This window comes from Lycorma delicatula, chromosome 1 (genome assembly GCF_047948215.1).
Source record: "Lycorma delicatula isolate Av1 chromosome 1, ASM4794821v1, whole genome shotgun sequence".
Lineage (NCBI taxonomy): Eukaryota > Metazoa > Arthropoda > Insecta > Hemiptera > Fulgoridae > Lycorma > Lycorma delicatula.
This window is the reverse complement of record NC_134455.1, coordinates 195,455,302-195,479,878: the sequence shown is the minus strand read 5'-3', so window position 1 is coordinate 195,479,878 and position 24,577 is coordinate 195,455,302. Positions and strand designations below refer to the sequence as shown.

General features: G+C 27.5%; 1 protein-coding gene across 1 annotated transcript; it reads left to right on the top strand.

Annotated features, from left to right (window-relative positions):
* Positions 1-1,530: 1,530 nt before the first annotated feature.
* On the top strand, positions 1,531-23,127 carry tll (nuclear receptor subfamily 2 group E member tailless). Its single transcript, XM_075354805.1, has 8 exons — positions 1,531-1,585; positions 4,354-4,435; positions 5,302-5,320; positions 14,029-14,164; positions 15,083-15,291; positions 17,059-17,193; positions 18,616-18,847; positions 22,856-23,127. Exons 1-8 carry the CDS (start codon positions 1,531-1,533, stop codon positions 23,125-23,127), a joined length of 1,140 nt encoding a protein of 379 aa, XP_075210920.1.
* Positions 23,128-24,577: the final 1,450 nt, after the last annotated feature.

Below are 24,577 nucleotides of genomic sequence, written 5' to 3'. Positions count from 1 at the left end.
GTCATTTGATGCATGGGAACTCCTCAACACAAACAATAATTACACCCCAATAATAGAGAAAATCTGCTACCCAATATTTACATCATAAACTACCTTATCATCCCTGTCCACCAGCACATTTAAGTATTTTATTCTAGATTCGTAACTTTTTTCAATTTAAATATGCGTGTTTTTATGTATGATGTAAATATTATACTTACTTCTTACATATATGTTGTACGGTAATAATATGAATGAATTTTTATGTTATTGGTAAACACAAAGATAAATTTATAATTGCCGGTAACTTTATTATCGATGTAATGGGAAAAATACATTATACGTTTTCTTTAAAAATAAAACAATTATTAAAAACCAAAAAAATCTTACTACTAAATTTAGTCATATACCTAGAAAAATTATGAAAAACGAACAAAAAATAGTTACACAAACTTTTATTTCTTTACTTACAGACATTTTTTCAGGATACAGTAAGTTAGGGATGTGAAATTTAATATTACTTCTACATTTTATGTTCTATTCGTGTGCCTGACTAGGCTATAGGACATTGCGACTTTAATATTTTCACTTTGTTAAGATTAACCGGCACCCGAATACAACATTAACTGTAGAAGTAATATCAAATTTCACATCGCTGACTAACTTACTATAACCTGGAAAAATGTCTGTAAGAAAAGGAAGCAAAACGTAAGTATTTTGTTTTTTAATAATTATTATATTTAGTGATTTTATTATTGTTTTCATAATTTTACACCATTCAATATACTAATCATCTAGATACGATACTTGTATATATTATCGTTTTTTAATAATTTGTTACGTAAATAGAAATTAGAATGTAAATATACGATCATATACATGCGTACAGAACATGTATATGCTAGTCGCGATGCATTCCTGCTTCTTTTTACTGAGCATATACTTCGTTTATATCTGAAGATGAATTTTTCGAAAAAATAAAAAAAACAAGAGGAAAAAGTGGTTTTATGGAATACCATCATTAAAAATTGAAAATATCTTTACATAAAATACATAAAATTTAACGCAATACTACTACTCCTATGAACGTAGTTGGGTAAAGAATACTCAATATTTTACTATAAATGTTCGAAAATTCCACCAATATCGATACAGTTTTCAACTCATTTCCTTACATTTTCTTTCGCCAAACTAATGGTATCTTTGTGTTCCTTGATGAAGGCAGCAGCATTAAGAATGCAAACCATCAGCTCAACACTTGTGTCTATTTTTGCTTGATACATCACATTTCAACCATCCCCATAAACAGTAATACAAGGGAGTAAGGTCCGATAATCAAGATGGCCAAAACACGGGCCCTTTACATCCAGTCCATTTACCAGCAAATTTTTCAGCTAAGAATTTTCTTACTTCATTCGTGAAATGTGTTGGTGCTCGATCAAGTTGATAGTACATTTCAATTCGTATTGCAATGAGAAATTTTCAAGCACTGTAAGAAATTAATTGTTTAAAACTTCCAGATAATTTTTCCACATGACACGTTGCTCTTGTATGAAAGGGCCTATTAATTGGTTGTCGATCAGGTCACGCCAAAACATAACCGAAAGTCGTTGCTGGAAATTTTGATTTAACTACATCATGTGGAATTTCTTCAGACCACCGATGTGAATTCTATGTGTTGTTTATGCCATTACAGGTAAAAGTAGCTTCGTCCGAAAATAGTATGAACTGAATTAAGTTGTATTACTGTAATCTATTGACAAATCTACAGTTGTTTGTCACGGTCAGACCACTAGCTCTGACGTGACAAAAAAAAAATTGAACTTTCTCAACAATAACGACGCAGTCCGTAAGCATGTAATGTCCTCCATATTGTACTTTGTAGAATGTTAAGTTGTGTAGAAATTCTTCGCGTGCTTGTTGTTGAACTAAGATGTACCAACTGAAGACTATTTTCCCTTTCATCACCATGTACCAGTCGACGTTCAGATGAAACTATTTTAAAAGTGTTTTAATTTTTAAAGGTCCAGATTTATTATACCAAAAACGATTGTTTTAAATTTTCATAAATTCATAATCTTTTCTGTTAAGTTTTGTTTTTAATAAAAGTAGAGTCTTTTCTTGTTTTTTATAGAGTTTATTATATCAATTTTCTGAGAATTAAATTCTCTAAAGGTTTGAATAAAAGATTTATGCATTTATTAATTATTTAACAAAGTTATTGTACCTCAAACAAAAAAAGGTGTTTTACGTCACTAAAGTTTTCTGTTTTATATTGGATATCATTAAAACTACGGTAGATGCAGTTCTTGGACTTGTTTTATTTATTTTTGTAGGTCAAAAACGTAATAAACCAACAAGTTTAGCCCTTAAAGACTTAATAATTTCAGTATGATCTTTTTAACCCGGGGAACTGAAATCCGAGTGAAATTTTTGGTTAACAAAGCGTTTTCGGCTATACGTTGTATGAGTTATTTTCCTTATTATAAGCTGTAGAATCAGTTCCTCAATTATTTCCCTTTCCTCCTGAATACTCCTATACTATATATATATATAAATAATAATATTATCCCCGTAATATAGAAGTTCGTGTTGTGCAAACATTATTCTCTTATGTTACTACAAAATTATATAGTGTAGCCAATAATTTACGAAGTAACGTAAGTAAAAAAATAAATATTTTGTTATACGAATAATAGATTTCTTAAAATTAAATATCATTCTTTAATATCATATAATAATTAACCGTTAATACATGTATTTCAGTTAACATGTAACGACTATTTTAATTTCCAGTTTTGTAATGTTAGTAATTATCAACATCTGAGATAATACATTTTCGTGTAGTCAATATCTTATATGTAGCCAATAAACTTTGTACTGTGGTAGTTGCATTTAAGCATTAATAAATGCAAAGGTATTTAAAATTAATAAGTTGTATTTCTAAAAAAATTAAATGTTCAGTTATTATAAATCTTGAAATTATATTTATTACAAACGGTTTTTTTTAAACTAATGTAAACGTTGGGAAATTTAATTCCATGTAAACTCTTATTGAATAAAATATGCGAAATTTCTTCGCGTTAAATTCAAATAGTATTTTTACTTTCTTTTGTTTTGCATTAAACATGGGTAGATAGTGTTATTATCTTTCATAGTATTATACCTGTAGCAAAAATAATGAACTTTAAAGTACACCGGTTCAGTAACGGCCAGCTTAATCATTCTTTGACAAAGGCTGCTTATTGTATTTTATCTATATAAGATAAAATTCTTATTCCGTATAACAATATTAATAACTAAAAGAATAATAAAAATTACATAGCTTAGAGACAAATTTTTGTGTTTTTATTTTTTATTATGTAGCAATAAATTCAATACAGACCATACTTCAAAAAGTGATAACTGTATTATAAAATAAAGTTTGTTGTGAAAAGACAAAAACTACTGATGAATGTACTTTTAATTTGTACAAATCTATCTATATAATTTATTAAATCAACATGAATTTCTCTATTTGTATTCTTTTTTATATTTATATATTTAACATTTCAGAAATTTGTTCTCTTTTTAAGTATCTGTAACTTAATTTTTTACTTCCTTGTACGAAATAATGGAAGTATTGTGATTGCAAAAATTTCGGTTCTAGATTTCAACGGAAGTATCCGTTTTGACCACCCCTGAATCGATTTTGACAAGTTTCAGCGTGACTTTACGTACGCATAACTGTATGCGTACGTAAAGTGTATATATGTATCTCGCGTAACTCAAAAACGATTAGCCGTAGGATGTTGAAATTTTGGATTTAGGACTGTTGTAACATCTAGTCGTGCACATGTCCTTTTGATTGGAATCAACTGAACCAAAAATACCCAAAATCAATAAAAATTGGATTTTGACTTTTTCTTAACTACAATAATAAGCCCTCACTGAGAACTTTTCAACGATATATGATAAGTGGTACTTATTTTCATCGGTTTTAGAGTTATTACCAAATCAAATTTTAATTAATGTACTATTTGGATCTTAGGGGAAGGCACGTCGGTTTGAATCAGACTTCATTTCCTTTTTTAAACTTTTTTTTAATTTAAATATATTATTATTTAATAATTATTAACCACTCATTGTAAAAATGTTTTACGATAAATAATAATTCAATAACAAAAAAAAGAAAAAATATCAGACGTTTTTAATGAAATAAAATTTTATGTACTTATCATTTTAAAAAAAATGTGAAATTTAATAGTCGTACAACGTAGTCATGTGTTGTCCACATCAGATTTTTTAATGTCACATATACAATTCATGCTATACAATAATTAAATAAATATTCATTTTGCAGATTTTCTTAGTAAATATATATATTTGTTTTAGGTAGAATCCTCTACGATATTCCATGCAAAGTTTGTCAAGATCATTCCTCGGGAAAACATTATGGCATATTTGCTTGTGATGGGTAAGCTACATTTCTAAATAATTTTCTTTATTTTTTTAACAAGATATAGAATGCTAATTGCAGATATTTAATAAGAGATAAATAATAAGAAATGTTCAATAGAAGTTTTTGCATGATAAAATTAAATTTAAACCGGTAAATATTGTATAAACTATTTTTACTTCCTGTTAACTTATATCTTTGTAACTAAATCTATTCCTATTTTTTTAATAAGTTACTATATAGGTTTTATTGCGTTACTTTGGCTATGAGTTGTTTCTACTTAAAAGTATTCAAATGTACCTGATAGTAAGATTGTAAATCGTTCTTTTGAAAAGTAATTTTATTTCCATAAACTGACTTATGCTCGATTCCTTAAATTGTTTTCATTATTTTTTTTTTCATAATCATTACGTTAATTTTACATCCGAATACGTATTCGGACTTTTCTGTAATCATAAAATTCTATTTAATAGTTACTTTTAATTCTATTCCCTTTACTTCAAGCATTTTAATAATGCCAGTTTGTTAACTGTAGTTTTTTGACTATTTTAAAAATAAGTCAAGATTAATTTGATAATTTACTGAAGGAATATTATAGTTCTTTTCCTATATGTTTTGCTTATATCAATACCTGTTATAATAAAATATACTTCTGGATTATGTTTTTCATAACATTTTCACAAAATTAGAGAGATATCTGGTAATATTCTGTAGGAATATTAACATTTTCCTTGCTCTATTATAACGCACTCATTAAGTAAGAAATATTATATTGAATTTAGATGTTCAATGAAATTGTTTTAATATTATAACAACTATCTTATGATTTATTAATAATTACGTAATTTATTAATTTTTTCATTCATTTATTTTTTCTGTTCCAGATGCGCAGGGTTTTTCAAAGTAAGTTATTTTTAATATATATATATATTTTTTTTCTTTCAATTATTTTTCTTTTAAGATATATATTATTTACAAATAATGCATTTTTACAATCGGTACGATATTTATTTATACTCGGTTGCCTAACATACATTTCGAGACTACAAGTAAATTGAATGAGAAATTGTGATAAGAATGAACACAATCCAAAGCGGCCTTCGTTGTATACAAACATTATAGTACATAAAAAAATCTCGAAAACAGTATTTCATGAAATTATAAAACAGAACAGCCGATAACAGTAATAAAAATAAAAGTAACAATAACAAAAAAGTATACAAAAAAAATAATAATAACAGATAGCTAAGTTTGAAACGATAATAATAAATGAATTAAAAAAAATTTAATAAATTACTAAGTTCTTACAACCAGTATCAGATTGTTAGATTGCCAAAAGAGTAGCAACGTCAATAGAACAATGATTCTTAGAATCTAGAATAGCAACAATGACAATAGATACGTAGAGCAGTAAAAACGCTAATTCGTATACTAAATTAGCATTTTTTTATTAATTTGCACACTGTGCCAAATTACTAAAAAATAATTTGGTATACAATACCGAGCATGACATATATATGTTTTATCAACAATTCAAGTCTTGAGATTTATCACGAATCACTGAGATCCAGCACATGAAGGTTTTTAGCGTTCTAAAGTCCCTGTTATCCAATAGACTTACAGCTAAATGATTTATCATATATGTAAATCTTACATATATGATAATCTCTTCGGGGATCATCAAGTATGATCCCCGCCTGTGGATCTATGGATCCCTTACGTACAGGAGCAAATTTGTCCATGTGTCATGTTACGTGAATGTCGTTGTTAGTGGCGAACCAGGTGTTTCGTTATAACCCTCAGAATTTTGTTTTGAAACGGTCGAGTCATTTTAATGTTACTAACCCGACTCGTTCCCCGCAGTTTTATACCGTAAGTGCAAATTGACTTTAGGAATACTTTGTATATCAATACATTATTTGAGAGGGATAAATTAGAATTCCCACCCGGTAACCAGTGTAACCGCATAAATATCACGCTTAATCGCTTCTTTTTTTCTTTTCCGCGAAAAGAAAAGTTGAAAAGAATGTCGATCGACCTAAAGGGTCGATCGACATTCAAGGAGCATACCTAGATACTAAATTGTGCTCGCATCAAAAATAAGGCTATTATCTAGATGTACCCGAGGGTAGGTCTCTCCGTATGGTGAATATCACATGATTTGAATTAGCTGAGTTCACTCGTATACGTGGCTAATCATTCGTTGATGAGATCCAAAGCAGACTGTAGCTTTCTGGAGGCCAGGACCGCATCGCTGTCGACCTCTAAGATTGCTGAGTTATCTGCAAAGGAGCAATTGTGGCATAGTCTGGGGTGGAAAGGTCCGCAGTAAAGATCGCATACAAAATCGAGCCCAGAACTGAACCTCAAACTGAATGTCGAAAAAGGAGGACAGTTCCTGTACTCCTTTCTGATCTGGGCTTTTACGACATTCATTCCGTATGTCGTGACTTTGCGTAGGTGCAAAGGATGTAAGTCTTCTGGTTGTCGCTGCAAGCCCAACCGCACGTAGACCTTAGCGGAGATGATTGTGGAGGTTTCTTGAACACTTTTCACAGGAATAGTGTCCCTGCCGACGGGGAAAGATATTCAACATAGATTATAAACATATAATTTTTGATCGATCGTACTAGCCGCCTAAGCCTACGGATAGTCCTATTGAGAGTCGTTTTATCCTCTGGGTTCCTGTAGTATTATCATCTTCTCCGGATTCTCCTTTTACTCACAATAAGTGAGTAATGTTATATTATGAGCATTATGTTTCGTAGTATTAGTTACTTTCAATTTCATTTTGTAATAAATCCATAGATAGTCGCAATTTAAAATAATTGGTGCTGGAATCAATGTAAAAGAACGTTGTAAAAAATCAATTAAACTATAAATCCTACTTCATTACATAAATATTTACGACATTATATTTTATCGTGCTTACATGAGAAAATTTATAGTTTAATTTTTCACGCAGCAATTATTTCATAAAACTGTAGTCATTGCCGACTTTTAGTACGATTAAATTATTAAACGTAAATATAAATTTAATTAATTCACATTTCTTCGACTTGGCATTTGGAATTGTTTTTAAATCGTGTTAAGAACTTTTATATAGATTTTTTTAAGAATGAAAATAAATATATTTCAACGAATTACTAAACTTTTTAAGTAAAAAAACTGAATATTTTTTTAAATTGTTTTTGATAGAATTCAACGCTATTGAAAATTGATATTCTGTTTTAGACATGCAGTAAATTAAAATGTAAATTAGTTTTTGGTCTAATGAAAACATGTTTCGGTTTCTTACAGAGTTTGTGAAGGAATCGTAAATCAAGCGACGATACGCTTCATATATTGTTAGGTTATACATAATAATTCAATCTTTTTTCCTCACAAGTTAATGTAACTTGTGATATATAGTCTACATATTTGAAAATAATTCTCAGTAAACAGTTTTGATGAGATCCTAGACCGATGAATGGTATTTTAAAAAAGATATTCATCTACATATATTTATATATAAGTTTTCTTTTACGGGTAAGACAGATTCATTTTTTCAAATGAATTTAAATTAACAAGAAATATTTAATTCTAATATTATTATTACTACTGTACATGAATTAACGAATTAACTAGATTATTAACAATGATTAGGTCACAGACTACTTTATAACATTTTTTTAATTAATAAATGAATCATCATCACAATATTTCTTATCATATTAGTGTGGTTTAGCATAAGCCTTTTCTTATAAATTATTTTAATAATCGGTTGGTGATTGAGGCTCAATTTCCTAAATAGACTTAAAAAAAGATAAAAAATGTCTTCCTGTTATAAATGAACTAGATGTTAGTTTATTAATTACAACGTAGGTTATACCACAATTCTTTTTCTACATAGAACGTAGGAAACGATTAGTAACTCACAAGTTAATTTGTAAATTTTCACAAAATTTCACACAATTCTATTTATTTATTTTTTCATTCAAATACCCGAATTTTTGAAGTAAAATAATAAATTATTTTTTCATCGTCGATTATGGTGATATTTTTCTTTAATGAATGGCCTTTGTATTTTAATATTCTGCGCATTTATCAACGAGTCATTTTTTCATATATGCCATAGATTTATTAAAAAAAAAACTCAGATTAAAAGAGTTATCGACCTTTATTAAATCAAGCAAATGATCAAAACTAACAAGCAATTAGCGAAATAGTTAATGACGCCCTGAATAGTGTAAATTGCTGACATATTAATTAAGTACAAAAGTTCAAAAGTATCTGATGTAGGCTTATACTTAGTTAAATATGACAACGATGATTAATATTAACTCTAATAATACTATGTGGGTCTTTTTTTAAAACAAAGAAAAAAACAGAAGCGATAGTGGTTGAGAAAATAATAAAATTGTTTAATAAGAATTAATTTTGATGAAATTTTAATATTTAATGCATGATTTGAAAATTTATTACGATTATTAGATATTACGTTAGAATTTATTCTTTTTAAAGTAAGAGTAGAACAAATTTATTTTAATTAATTAATTATCTTATAATAGGCACCGTAATATTTATGTAGGTTAACTTATTAGAGATCAAATTTTACACAAACTGTCTGTCTACACACTGCTATAAATATAACCAGCTAATTTTAGGGGTACGTAAGGTAGAAATCATTCCCCCAAAGTGGTATATCAATTCTCATGACTATCACCATCAAGCTCTACGCTTTTCAAGGTTGTTGATGAGTGAGAAGGTTTCATCGTGCTTTATTTACACAGCTTGTGACCTTTCTTCATAATAATTTTACTATTGCACGTCAAAATGTCGAATTCAACAAAATTTAGATAATTCGATAACACATCGATAACCACGAAAGGAATCAGGATCCAGCCAATACGTTTTGTATCTCAGATTCATTATATACATCTCATTTAAAAAAGGAACTATAAAATAATTTAAAAAATGATAATAAAATAATATAAATAAAATGTACCCGTTTTTGTTGGGAATCACTACACATTATACATTATATACGCCTAGAATGACAGTAAATATGTTAAGATAGTAAAAGAGACGCCTAACCGAATAGAAATAAAAAATAATTGTTTTATATAAAAAATATCAATGTGTTTACTTATAAATATGTTAAATCTGATTTTAATCTATATCATTACTTTATTTTAATTACATGTCAAATGAATATTATTCACATCTTTTATAATGAAGCTAAAATTATTTTTGAATACGTAATAAATATCACATCTACATGGAAGTCATTTTTCTATTTGGTATAAAAAACGATTAAAATTACTTTGTTATTGAATAAGATAGTAAAGAAAAACGTTATTCGACGCATATCCTTGAAATTTTTTGAAACAAATTAATGAGGCAATTATTAAAGAGACGATCGGTTAACGACGTCATTTATGTTTCGTAAATATAATGCATTAAATAAATTATTTTTACTCATTAACATTCCTGCAAATATTATTAGTTGCATAATTACTTTGCTATCATAATTTATAATGAGCAACTCATAAGAATATAGGCTATCAGTTTAAACCAAAATTTAGTAGTTATATTTGTAATCGTGACCAGGAACCGATCGCGACCTTCTAACCTAGTTACAACTCAATGTATGAATTGAATGATACAATAAGAAATATTCATATTAATAAATTAATAATTGTTAAAATAAACCTGTACAAAACTATATTTAGAATTTGTTAACGTCAGAAGATAATAATAATTTACTATAAAATTTATGAAATCTCGAAAACGAAAAACTACTACTTGAAGGCTCACTCCTATTAAAAAATATAAAAAAGTATATATGAATGTTTATTAATTTAAACTCTATTTTATGCAGTTAAATTACTATTTAGACTTCCACATTATTATATTAAACGAGTCTAAATCAGATTATCAAAAATAAAAATAATTTAAATTTGAATAAGTGCGTTTAAAAATTATTATAGAAAAAAATAACGTAAAATATTATTTTTTTAAATTTAATTTTAGATATTTTTATAATGATAGTCAATGATTTATAGCTTATTTTAACACCATACAATTTTTAATTATTATTATTTTTTTTAAAGTTCTATTATAAATTTTGTAGCCTTCTGGTCGTATTAAACTTAAATATATTATTTACAATAGTTTGAATAATACCTTCCTTATATTCTGCTAATATTTTTATAAATTTATTATGTAACAACTAACAATTGCAATTAATTTTTTCTAAAGAACCAGTATTATCTGAATGAAGCATTTAATTCAGATTTCTTCCTTATTAATTTGGAAGGAATTTTATTTTAATTAATGTTGTTATCTTATTTATTTTATTAAAAAAAAAGAGAAAAAGTAATAATGTTTCCTTTAACTAAACAAAAATAAAAAGTTGTTAGTTTTATACATAATTTTTTTTTTTTTTTCATTTTTACTTAAGTATTAAAACTATAATTTAGTATTTTTAATTAAAATTTGATAAAGCTCACAAAGTAGTCATTTTAAAAATATAATATATAATTTTTTTAATAGACGTGATATTGTTTTAAAGGAGTGAGTCTTTATTGTAAGAAAAAGTGTCCAAATCCAGTAAGCTGCTTTTCTGACAAAGGTACTGGTGTTACCCTGTTTCTTTTTATTTTAAATGGTAACACATTGTTGCTTTAAAAAAACAACATGAAAAACAATGTTTTTTTATTCTTTTGAACGTTAATTTTACTTTTGTCCATTTTAATTTATTTCAAAATACTGATTTGATTACTGACGTAATTCTAATTATATAATGGATATACATTACTTTCTACAAAACCTTTAACTCAGTTTACCACAAAAGTACCTAAACGTATTATTATGCAAAACAATGTGCCTTGTGTGAAATAGATTTACCATATATAAGTAAGGATATCGATTTTGACTTAGATTTTAATTAGTCAATCGATATCTCTGCTTAGAAAACTACATATTAAATTATTCTCTTGAATTTTACAGGGAGAGAAAATGCATTAAAACTCAATAGTCTAAACTGTAATATAAGCAGCAGAAATAAATGAAAAACAAAATCAAATTATTCTGTAAAACTATTTACATAAAAAGCAATTTATTAACAAAATATGCAGTCATATGACAGGATTTCATGGTATTCCTAAGAGAACAATCAGTCTTACTGATTAGAAACACCCAAACTGTAAAAGTGATATAATCATTTTTTTTACTATGTTTGTGGAAAGGAAAAGAACTAGTCTCTGTTATAAAGATCTCTGGTGTAACAATGAGCGAAAGGGAATTACTAATTAAGGTAAATTTTAGATTTTAAAAAAAAGTAATGGTTTGTCAACTTATTAAAAGATGTCTAGTAGTAATTTCTAACTAATTTCAAGTTTTTTTTTATATAAATGGATATTCTTTGCGAGAATTTATGTTTAAAAAATTCTATATTAGTTTTTTATCCACGAAAGGAGAACAATGTAGGTTTCCAAAAATGAATAAACGTACATGCCATTTATTTTCGTGATTCTTTAACTACAATAGCTAACCGACTTTCATGAATATAATTACAAAATCTTTGGATCAATCCTGAAAGTAACTAATAGTGATGCTAATAAAAAAAGTATAAGACAAAACAGTAAATTCAAAATCCCAAATTATCCAAATCTAAATAAAACTTTGAAAGATTTCTCGTTAGAAATCATGATTCTCTTTTTCCATTTCTTATACGATAAATACTTTTATATTATTTACTCTAATATATAATAAATATCGATTACGAGTCGATATTTTTCGTAATTGGATTTAAGTTTTAGATAATACTTGAGTATAACTATTTTTAAATATAGTTACTAAAATAAAAATTCCGTAATTGTGATTTATAACGTTTTGGTATAATTAATAATTCTTCAGAACGGTTATTAGCCTTCTAATAGATACTATTACGCTTTTTTTTACTATTTCAGTAATAGTAAAAGTAAATCGCAAATGTGTTCTATTTTTGGATAATTCGGTAGTAAACTATTCTTAATAAATCCGGCCAACGTATCAATTAAAATAAAAAGTTACAAAATAAAATTATAGATTATATTTTATTTGGCAATAATAATTTGTAATAATAATTCAAAATTTTATAAAGTCTACAACTGTAGCCTAATGAAAAAAAATCATGGTCAAATAATTTTTAATAACGATAAAAAATTATTGTAAATCCCCAGCTGTTAAAAACTACGTTAATAAAAATAAAATTACTACATAAATATAACTGCTAGTAGTTTTATAATGTAAATACGTAACAAATCAATATAACAGTCATATATCAAACCAAGCCTTAAACATTAAAGAAAATTATAATGTTATTTAAGATTTACTGTATTAAAGTCGTTAAATTGTAAACTAAAGGAAATAAAAGGACTAAATTCTAATGAATATTAAAATTTAATAATCTTTTAAATGAAGGTCCACACAAGTAAGTTTGAACTTACGGAAAAGATTATTTGTAATTTGTATTTTCTTATTTATTATTTTTGCTGCAAAATACCCTATGATATTTAGCAGATATCTAGAATAGACATTTCTTCTATAATTTCTATAAGTAAATAGTCTTCTGTCGTTGCCCTCGTTCTAGAGTACACATTGCAAGTAATCTACAACTGATTATTTCAGAATCTGTTTGAGATCATAAAAAGATGTACGTATATTTAATTTACTTACTTAATTAAACTCCTTATTTACTTAACTCCTTAAAAATTATTCTATTAGGCAAACGGTATTCTTCTGAAAATTAAGAAAATTTAAAAAATATATATTTATTTACCAGTGTTAAATAAAAAGAAAAATTCAAAGATTTTTTATAATAAAAATATTTTTGTAATAACATTGCAAACGTTAAATTTTATTTACCATTTTAATTTCTTTTTTGTAAAAATAACAACGAAAGCTATTAAAAAACAATATAAAAACTGGGAAAACGGTCAGCCATTTAAAATTATTTTTTGCTTTTATTGTTGGCTCAATAATTTAGCACTTCTTAATAACATTAAGTACAAAACAATTTTAACAGAAATAATAATAAATTATTAAAAGTTAGAAATTTAATGCAAGCCGATAGCAGAGTAATAGGTGAAATTTGAAGGCAGATTCCACAAATAGAAAAATGATTAAATAAAGAACAGAGTTGTTTGATGTCCGTTTGAGATCCACTACGCACATCTAAATTTGTGTACTGCGGATATCAATTTACGCATTTCATGTATATTTACATAAGAATATGTTATAAAATTAATTAACCTCTATTTGTCGGCTAGTATTTGATTATCTGCCTATTTTTATATACTACACTTATACACGGGTATTACGTGAATATATGTGTCATAAATTACATCATTTGTCGATGATGTAATGAATTTTGCTAAAAAGTACACGCAATAAATACATTAATCTAAATTTAAATATTTTGCTTTAATTATAGACATAACTTTTGCTAAAACTTGTGTATCGGCTTAAAAGCCAATCCAGCTCAGAAGCGATATTATGCCGGAAAGTTTTTACCTTTTTACCTTATACGCGATACATAAACAAGTCAGTATCATACTTATTTGATTTTCTTTTCTGTGTTTTAGAGATCGATAAGACGTAATCGCCAATACGTATGCAAAGCAAAATGTGAAGGTACATGCATAGTGGATAAAACCCATAGAAACCAATGCCGAGCTTGTCGTTTACGAAAATGCGTTCAAGCTGGAATGAATAAAGACGGTAAGAAAATAATAATGTTCCAACCATAAAAACACATGCTTTAATAAAACTCTCACCCCTTTGCATAAGTTAGCATATGAAAGGCTTTCAATTTACGACGATATCTACATTCATATTATGTCACAATATATCGTACGCAATCGCATGAAACAAAAAAAAAAACGGATGCTGTTTTTACGGTATTGCTTACCTCAGTTGCTATTAATTATTATAAAATTAACGTTTTACTTGTACTTATTTACTTTATTTTTTAAAGAATTACTTTCATGCAAATATGTTGCTTAAATATTCGGTCGTAAAAAAATAATTTGTTTTTAAATAATAAATCAGTTAGCTTGAGCTAACTTGATTTATTATTACAAAACAGCAACCTACATATGTCCTATCTTGTATTTTTATGGTTTCGTTTTTACTTTTATTTCTGCGTATTACATTTTGAAAATATAAAATGCAAGACGACTACTACTAGTCTACCTTTACTGACTTTGATGATGTTTACTTTTGCTTTCCTTAAATGGTAGATATTATTTGTCATGTTATGCTTTACTTGACATGTTACAAAGTTTTTCTAATTTATAGTGCTTGTTTATTTTCCAGTTTAATTTATTTAAATCTTTCTGCCTACTTAATCTATAAACCTAAATATTTGTCTGTCATTTTCACGTATTTTAAAAATGTTTAAAAGCGAATGAAAAACATGTCAGTGCGATTAGTTTAATAATAAGATAAAATAAGCAAATACTGTAATGAAAGTTTCTTTTTAATTAAGAAACTAAAATGTTTTTGAAATTACGGTGAGTGTAAAATGCTGTAAATCTATTTTTATTTGATGTATAAAATAACACGTAAGATTAACATTATTTCATAACTTACGAACGAGCTATTTGTGTAATATGTATACATTTCTTATGTCTACAGCGGTACAACATGAAAGAGGGCCTCGTAACTCAACGTTGCGCCGACAGATGGCTCTTTACCTAAAGGAGGGCGACCCGGGTCCATCTGCCGCTCCCGTCTTGGATTTAGCGCTGCCCAAGACCGCTAACTCTACGCCACCGCGGTCAGCCCCACCTCCCCATTTACCACCACCACCGACATTTTTACCTTCGCCTGCTCACATCCATAAGGTAAACGCTACGTTTATAAATTTACAATTTATAATGTCTGTAATTTATTGTTTTTCAATTTATTTTAATTTTGTTTAGAAAAAAAACCCGCTCTTGGCAAATTTTGAAATAAACATGTTAGGGTCTATTCTGTATTATGTCTGAAATGATAGACAATGTATTCATGTTGGCTTTTATATTTTATTTAACTGAGAAAAACTTTTAAATGAATTTCTTTTTTATTAGGAAGACAATTTTTTAATAAATTTTTGGGAAATATAATGAATGTGTTTTTTACAATAGTAAAAAACACATTCATTATATTTCCCATTATTAGTCATTAGTGTACATCATAGCATCACTGTTTTGTTGTTAAATCAAATAATATTTACGTATAACTAAACAAACGATGAGGGACATGTTTAGAATAAATATGTGTAGTAAATAAATAAATAACAATTAATGTTATCTGTAACATATAATAAATATTTCTCTGACAAGTAATAAAATTAGCGTCGACTATCTGTATAAAATTATCTTTAATACTTCTGGTTATGTAATTGAAATAATTAAAAGGAATTTTTATTTATTTATTTATTTTTTTAATTTAAGATGGAATCTTTAGTTGTAAAAATACTTCTTTAAAAACTGTGTAAAAATTAATGTTTCATAAATCTGAAATCGATGAACGTGTTAATAACTTAGAATATAATTGTTTTGACTACTTTATACCGTAATTAACATCCTTCCTTCATCAAAGATCATGTAAGAAATAAAATTAATCATCTCTAATATGTTTTTGTGTAACCTGCAGCTAAAAGTTGAATGATTTAATAGCAATTTTTAAATAATGTATACATACTAGTATATATAGTAAATTGTTAACGTACACAGTATGTTGATTTTTAGGGGAAAATTCAAGTTCTCTCTATATGCACACTAGCATATATTGTTTAAAAGTTATTATTAAATTATTCAACTTTTAGCAGAAGGTTACAAAAAAAAAAAAAAATTAGACAAAATTAAATTGTTTAATATGATCTTTTTTTGAAATGGGTTTTTGTTATTAATATGTAATACAAAGCAAGTAATACAAATTGCTGAATACAAAAGTGTACTGTAGGTGGAACGAGTTGAGACCACTTCAATGTTCTTTGCTTCAGTGTTCAATATGATATGGATCGTTTTATAATTATAGCCAAATCAAGTTCGCTTTGATTACACGATATTTGTTTGTTTTTATAATAATTTCTTCTTGATTAAACTTAAAGTAAATCGGTAAGGAAATTAAATAATAAGATGTTTATCCAATAAAAAAGTTACACAATTAGTGTAAGTGTTAATCGTTACCTAAATAGAAACTTATTGATAATAGTAAGCAAAGGTTAATATATATATATTTATTTATTTATGCTTACTCTTGAAAAATAAGCTCTCCTCGTTACTTTTATTAATTTTTCTGATGGAGAATTTTATCTTTTCCACCGATTGAAAATATTTATCTATACTTGTACGTAGAAAAATTTACTTTTTCAGTAAGTAATCTTTACCACTGATACGATGCATAATAAAATATTTCATCATGCATATTGAATCTTTATTTCTGAATTAAATTAGTTACCTTTAATTTATCATTCGATGTCGTACGGATTTATACTGCAACACATGCAGTTTCATTATTCTTATTTAAATTACTCTTATTAAAGTTGTTATTATTATTATTAGAAACATTGATCGTTATTATCCATAAAAGCATTAGTGACATTCATGCTATGTTGTACGTTTCAGACTCCTTTGAGTGCACCGACTGGTTTTTCTGGAACAGAGGAAGTGATATGTGAATCTGCTGCGCGACTACTATTTATGAATGTTAAATGGGCAAAACACGTTCCTGCTTTTACAGCATTACCTTTATCTGACCAGGTAATTATCCTTACAAACTATGTTTTAATAAACAACGTTAAGCGATACAAGTTAATATATAAATTTTATACGACTCTTACATGTAACGAATGAAAAATTATTATGAATAAACGTGTTTTAGTATGTAATTGGTTGCGAGATAGGACATGCAAAGGTGATCCTTATGGTAAAACAGCCTATATAACTTCGCTAGTCGCTGACATGTTTATTTTTTCTAAAGATATATTTTTTTTTGTTTCCATTTCAAAATTTTTTGCTTAAATCTTATGAATTACAATTACCTTAGCTGTTAATACAAAATTAATTAATTCAGAAATCACTTTTTTAAATGTATTTTTTTATAAAAGTACACTGATGAAACGCTTTACGTTTACAAATTATTTATTATTATTTTAGAAAAAGTAAAACCTGTTCTGTGGAAGACCTGTTTGTGCCATTATGAATCATATTACATTATTTACGTGTAACTGGAAGTACTGATAAAAATAATGAATTGTTACAGTTAGCAAATTTTATTTAACTTGAAATTTCTTTACCACCTTTCTATACTTTAAGAGTTAAATACTTCTATACTTTTTGAGTTAAATAAACCTTTCTATTTAACTATTATGAAAATTTAACCCTAACACTTATCTTTTTTTTTCTTTTTTTTATCAAGTGATAAAAAAATTGGTAAATATTTATATAAAAGTGTGCTTGTTTAGAAACTCTTAAATCTACAGTATTCTGGATTTTGTGTACCATAAAAAAAGAACAAAACAAAAATGCATACAAAATAAACAGTTAACAGAATAAAGGTAAAAAACTGATTGCATTTAGAAAAACAACTTTAGTTGTAAAACAGGTAGGCGAAAATGTAATGAACAAACAATGAGGTGAATAAAAAAGTTCTTTTTTTCTTATTTCCAGTAGCTTCATTATGGTTTATTAAAAATGGAATAAATCCTGCTGCATAAAATTTTATTAACGAAAATCTTTTGCAAGGTATGTAGTACTTAAAAAATTATGATAATTTTTAAAATATTAAATAAAAACGGTCAAATATTAAATATAAAAAGGTATAATTTTTCCTCTTCTTACTGTTGCAGTCTACATCGGTCATTGCATTTACTGTTTACTTTAAATCTCTTCTTAATATAAAAAAAATCAGAAAATATAGCTTAAGTAAGGGTTTCTGGAACAAATAGTATGCTATTTTATAATATTATTACTATAATTCAATTAAATTTACGTTAGATTTATTCCATTATTTTTCGAAAATGCGCAGGTAGTCAGGAAACTATGGGTGAAAAAACTAAACCATATGAGCAGAAGTAGTAAGCGGTGAGCACTATTGTTTTAAAAAATACATAAATATTATGTCTGATGCTTGTTTATTACTTTGAGATAAGTATTTATTTATTACTGATTTTTTGATTGCAGTTAATGTTGCTGGAACAAAGTTGGGGAGAATTATTTGTGTTAGGAGCAGCTCAATTTTTACCACCGTTCTCGTTCAATCCTCTTTTATCTGCCGCAAGTGAATTAGTTTCGAACAGCTCGAATATATTACAAGAAGTTACTGCATTTCAAGAAAATCTCGCCAAGTTAAGGCAATTACATCTTGATCCTCACGAATACGCTTGCCTTAGAGCAATAGTATTATTTAAAACAGGTAAGGAATAAAATGAATGTATTACGTCTAAACCACTATCCAGTTTAAAATACGTCTAAACCACTATCCAGTTCAGTGTAGAGTTTTATAATTGTTTAGCGAGTCTGTTTTAAATTATTTCTTAAATAAATAGCCTACTAGGTACGTTACTTTCAATAAAAAATATTTTACTCTTTCCTTGAAATACTATATTCTAACAGAAATATTGTATATAACCGAATTTTATAGTTCTTTCATTTTTTATTTAAGATTAGTAAGATTCGTACAATAATTCTTCTACTTTTCATATGTTTAGAATGCTATTAATAAATTATGAATACAGTATTATAAAACAAAAACAAAACTTAAAATAAATTTTGTATAATAATATTTAAAAAATTTAATTATGTAAAAGAACAAATATAATTTTTTAAATAACTGCTTACTCAGTTTAAAGTAGAATTGCAAAATTAAAAAGAAAATTTATGCAAACTAAAATCTGGAATTATAAATAGATAAAGCTTCAGCGTAGAGAAAGCCATAACGGTTTTATTTCTAATTATTGATTTCAAATCTCTAGCTGAAAGTTATCAGAACTGACCAACAGCCCATTAAATAATTTTTTTGTTATCTTTTGTGATCGTAGTATGTGTTTAAGTTTACCATTATATAGGTTGAACAAAAAATTAATCGACTTGCAATAATATAAAAAATCATTACATATATCTTGGAATATATTTTGAAATACAGTCACGTATTTCATCCTGTTAACAAAATTAATAATCTGATATGAAGTGATAATTAATTTAACACAGTCGTAAAATTCCTGTAGCATATTTATGTAAATTATTGATGTAGTAGAAAATATAAATCCCTATGACCTTTTTTTTATTCATGATTGATTTCTTGTTTGGATTATTAACAAGAGTCTTATCACGTTCTTACACATCAATATTCGATTTGCTGTTTTCTTTCCTAGATGCGTAGAAAAAAATTATATTGCTTCTAATTTTTAAATTCTGTTTTACCAGTTTTTTCCTTCAGAGAATCAACTTTTTTGTTATTCTCAATTTTAACATCGGTCAGTTAACAGCTGCAGTTTTATTTACTGAAGACAACTTTTCGTCGGAACAATTTATTTTTCCTCATTTGTAGAATGAATATCAAAAAATTATTTTTTTTTCTAATACATTGTCATTTTATTATTTCATTTAAGTAAAGTAATAGGTAAATAGTAAAGTAACGCTACTATTCGGAAAAATATTTAAAATCGTTCATTTTCTCTGGTAACGTTGGTCTGTACTCTGAAATAAAATTAAGTTCACAAATTTCAGAACTAATTATTTCTCACAGTTTTATCCGCATTAGAAGAAAAGGAAAAGATAGATAAAACCGATAATTTCATCGGTAATGATTATTATTATTTTTTATTTATTTCATCCTTATAAATATTCATGGCATTCTAGTACAGTGTTCAAGAAGTGACGCAACAACCTTATGGAAGACTGTTTCCTTCTTCTGTACATGTTTAACTGAGAAAAATTGAGGAAAAATGGGTTACACAATGCAGAATAGAATATTCATTGTCTCCGGATACATTAGATGTACCATTTATGCCCAGACTCAGAATGCCTTCACAGAAAATTATTGTGTGGATTCACCAAACAAGTCCTATATCAAGCGGCTGTTCGACAAGTTCCAAGAGATAAGAAATGTGGCAGTCACATTTTGAGGTTGCCACATGTTGCCAATGTTGCTGCCAGAAGTGGTTGACCGAAAGTGCTAACACCGAAAAAGTTGATCGATGTGCAAGCTACATATTCTGTTAGTTCCATGAAGTCTGTGCGACGCCTATCTAGCCAGTCCTGTTTCTCCGTTTGTAGTGCCCACACGGCATTGCATAATCGATGCATCCGTACAGAATTCCTGTTGTTTACGAGTTGTTAGTGCAGAAACTGGAAACGTGTAGCTTTCTGTCAGCGGTTCATCATCTATAATGCCCGAGGGAGAAAAACTTGATGACTAGTTTCAGTCTGAAGAGGCATGCTTTCACCTAGATGAATACGTGAATGCACAGAATTCACGTATTTGGTGTACGGAAAATCCTCATCAGCTGCACAAGTCTTTGCACAGACAAGAAATATGTGTTTGGTGTGCTGTGTCAGGTAGGCAAATCTATCATGACATAGTGAACAGTGAGCACTACATACAGATGGTGTAACAATCTGTAAACACTATTCCTACAGACCAGCCAGAGTACATGTGGTTTCAGCAAGACAATGATACGGCTCATAACGCAACAACACCATGACTTTCTTAGATTAATGTTTTCATGAACAAGTGATTTCGAAGGGATTGCGGTACCCTCGATCTCTTAATTTATCCATTCCTGACTTTTTTTTTGTGGAGATATCTTAAGAATGCTGCTTACGAAACTCATCCTTTACACCGTTCCCGAATTTCAGATTGAAATTGAACGATGTTTTGCTGCAGTTCCTTAACAAACGTTACAACAATGTGTTTAAGAGCATGCAACGTCGTATTCAATTAAGTGAATCGCATAACGGAGGTTACTTTCAACTACTGTTTTAACTAATTCATTATTCTATAAGCTTGCGTCACTTTTTGAACACTGAATTAACTGCATTTTATAAAAACTATTTGCTCCAAAGACTATAATGCAACAGTTAAGTTAAAACCCCAACATATAGACCGTAATTAAAAAAATAGAATAATTAACAAGCATCAAAATATTATAACTACGTATATACTAGGTAAATTAATACAGACAAAATATGATTCAACAAAATTAAATAAAAACACTATTAGGCTAGGTAGCAACTTTTACGACGTAGTATTTAAATAATTGCATGGTATGAGTACTGAGCTACTATATTATTTTTTACAAAAAAGAAAGTAAAAATAGAAATATAAAGAAGGATTTTATGAAAACCCCATTACATAAAACCTATGCATGTATTTTCATTTATTACTTGCTTTTCTTTAACTCACAATGTTTGTTTTTTATGCTTGTCCTCAAATCTTGCATCCTTAACTTAACATACTTCCTGACATTATCGATTGTTGAAATTTTGCACACTTACTAAGGTCGGGTGACAGTACAATATCCCACCATTACTTTTGCAAACTCATTACTTTTCCCCTCGCACGGGGGTAAATTAAGGGTGCGGGTGTAAAAAATTGCAAAATCTGCATAACGGCTATGCGGGGCTTTTAGGGACGCAGATGACAAATTCGATAGCTGTTTGACATAAAAAAATGACAAAAACTTGGTACGGGAGTTTATGTGATTTCGAATTGGACAAAATTTTGTTATCACATATATATCATATACATGTGATGTTTTCTTTTGAAATCCAAATTAAACAACTAGTTAAACTCATGCAATGTATGATAATAATTTGATTAAAGTATGGCTAAAAATTATAAAGCAAGTTTTTAGAAATTTGAAAAATTGTTTTAATATTATTTATAAATTACGTTCGATGAAACTGTATTTACAGAATGTTGGCAATGGCATTAATACTGCATATAATGTGAAGAAATACATAATTATTTTTTTGCTCCCTTACACCGTCAACTCACCACTTCACACAGCATTGTTGTGACTGTTATAACTAAGTACAGAGAAAGGGCATATTCTTAATCTGGTCTTCTATTATTTTTTTCTATGCAACACGTTATTTAACTGTATTTAACTTCATTTAATATATTAAATTTATATGCATTAACATTTCTAAGTGAAATAAATTTTAATGACAAAGAAACTAAGTGTTTAAAAAAGAATGGCCAAACTTTTCTTTCGCTCAATATGAGGGTAAAGTTAGCTGTATTTTTCTTTGTAATTTTGTAGGACTTCTTTATGAACTAATAGTATCTAAAACACTAAACCGTGTTATAATCTCTACAAGTAACGCCCATATACACATAAATAAAGTATATCCTCTTTTTCCCTTCTTAAATCTGTTATTTTTTTTTTAATCGTAAATTGTTTGTATTTTTATGTAGGTTTAGAAGGCAATTCTAGCGACTCAGATAGGCGACTACAAGAATCCTCAACTGTATCAGCGCTGCAAGACCACACACAGCTTATGTTAAACAAGTATATCAGTACAGCTCATCCGACGCAACCTTTCCGTTTTGGAAAACTACTTCTTTTGTTACCTAATCTTAGAACTGTTTCGGCTACTACTATAGAGGAATTGTTCTTCAGAAGAACAATCGGCCACATACCAATAGAACGGATCATATGCGACATGTACAAAGCAAATGACTTGTAATAATTTTTTGCGTGAAATAATTGTAAAACTAAAAGGTGCTAAACTAAAATTAAATTAACATTAAGTTTTTGTAATCTGTTACGATATAATAACAAATTATTCTGGGTTTATTTAAGAAATAGATTTGTCTAGGTAAATTTAAATAGAGATTTCATTTTAAAATAATTTTGTTTGTATATTTTACTTTAAATAGTATTAGATAAAAATATAATATATTTTTACTTTTTTATTTGATAATGAAAATGGAAAAAATGAGTAAAAACATATTTTAATAATAAAATTTATTTTTAATTAAAAGAAAATATATATATATATTTCATTTTATAATTTTTTAAAGTTTTCATAAAATTATAGTTATTTTTTTCTTTTTGTAAATTTTGACAGTTTTATTCTTATCTTTTACTATAAATTAATTTTTAAATATTTATTTGCAAAATATTGTTAATGTCTGTCTCATTTAGCCAAAGATGAAATAAGATTAAAGCAAAAGATAACGATTTTGAATTGTTTAAATTTGAATAATATCGTAAAGTATCTAGAAAAATCCTACAAATTTTCGGTTTTTAATCTAAATACAATTTTGAATAGTAATTGGACTAGCAACCGGCTGTTAGGTAATATACCCTTCAAGAAATTACTTCAGAACTTTTTAAAAATTGATTACAGTATAAAAAAGAAAAAAATTTAAACTCGCTAATCAAATCGATATTAACTAACTTATAATCGACCAGAATTCCTACCGATAATCTTTAACAGTACCCATGGCAATTTACTTGTAACATTTTGATTTATTTTGAATGAAGTAATAAAGCTATTTCATGTATAACAAAGCTTTAATGCTTTTTCTGTGTTGGGCACTGTTTAAAAAACAGTAAACAAATACGTTGTTGGCATTATGAAATTGCTTATATGCAAGCAATTTAAAACAAAGGTACATAAAAAATATTTGACATAAAATAATATTCTTTCATGAGATAGCGAGATTTTTAAGCATTCAAAATGTTAAGAGCATAATGTTACTACTGCATTCATGTTTATGCCTGCTTCATTTCTAAGCACAATAAGTCACTGATATACTATTTAAAATATAGCCCCGTTTTTTTGAAAATATTTTCTTAATGTGTGCGTTGCAACCTGTTCAACTAGTGAGCAATAAGCAACTCCCCCACTGCCAATGAGATGCGGATGATGTATGACGTGTAAATGAGGGGTAGTCTTGTACAGATTCAGGCCTACCATTCTGAGACGTGTGGTTAATTGAACCCCAACCACCAAAGTACACAGGTATCTATTGTCTAGCATTCATATTTGTATAAAAACAACTAACTTTTACTAGGATTATAACTTCATAACATTGACTTCGAAAATCGGCTGTTATCTGATTCGACAAGTTAACCCGGTGGGCTTCTGAAAATACTACGTAAAAACAAATCTAAATGATTATAATATT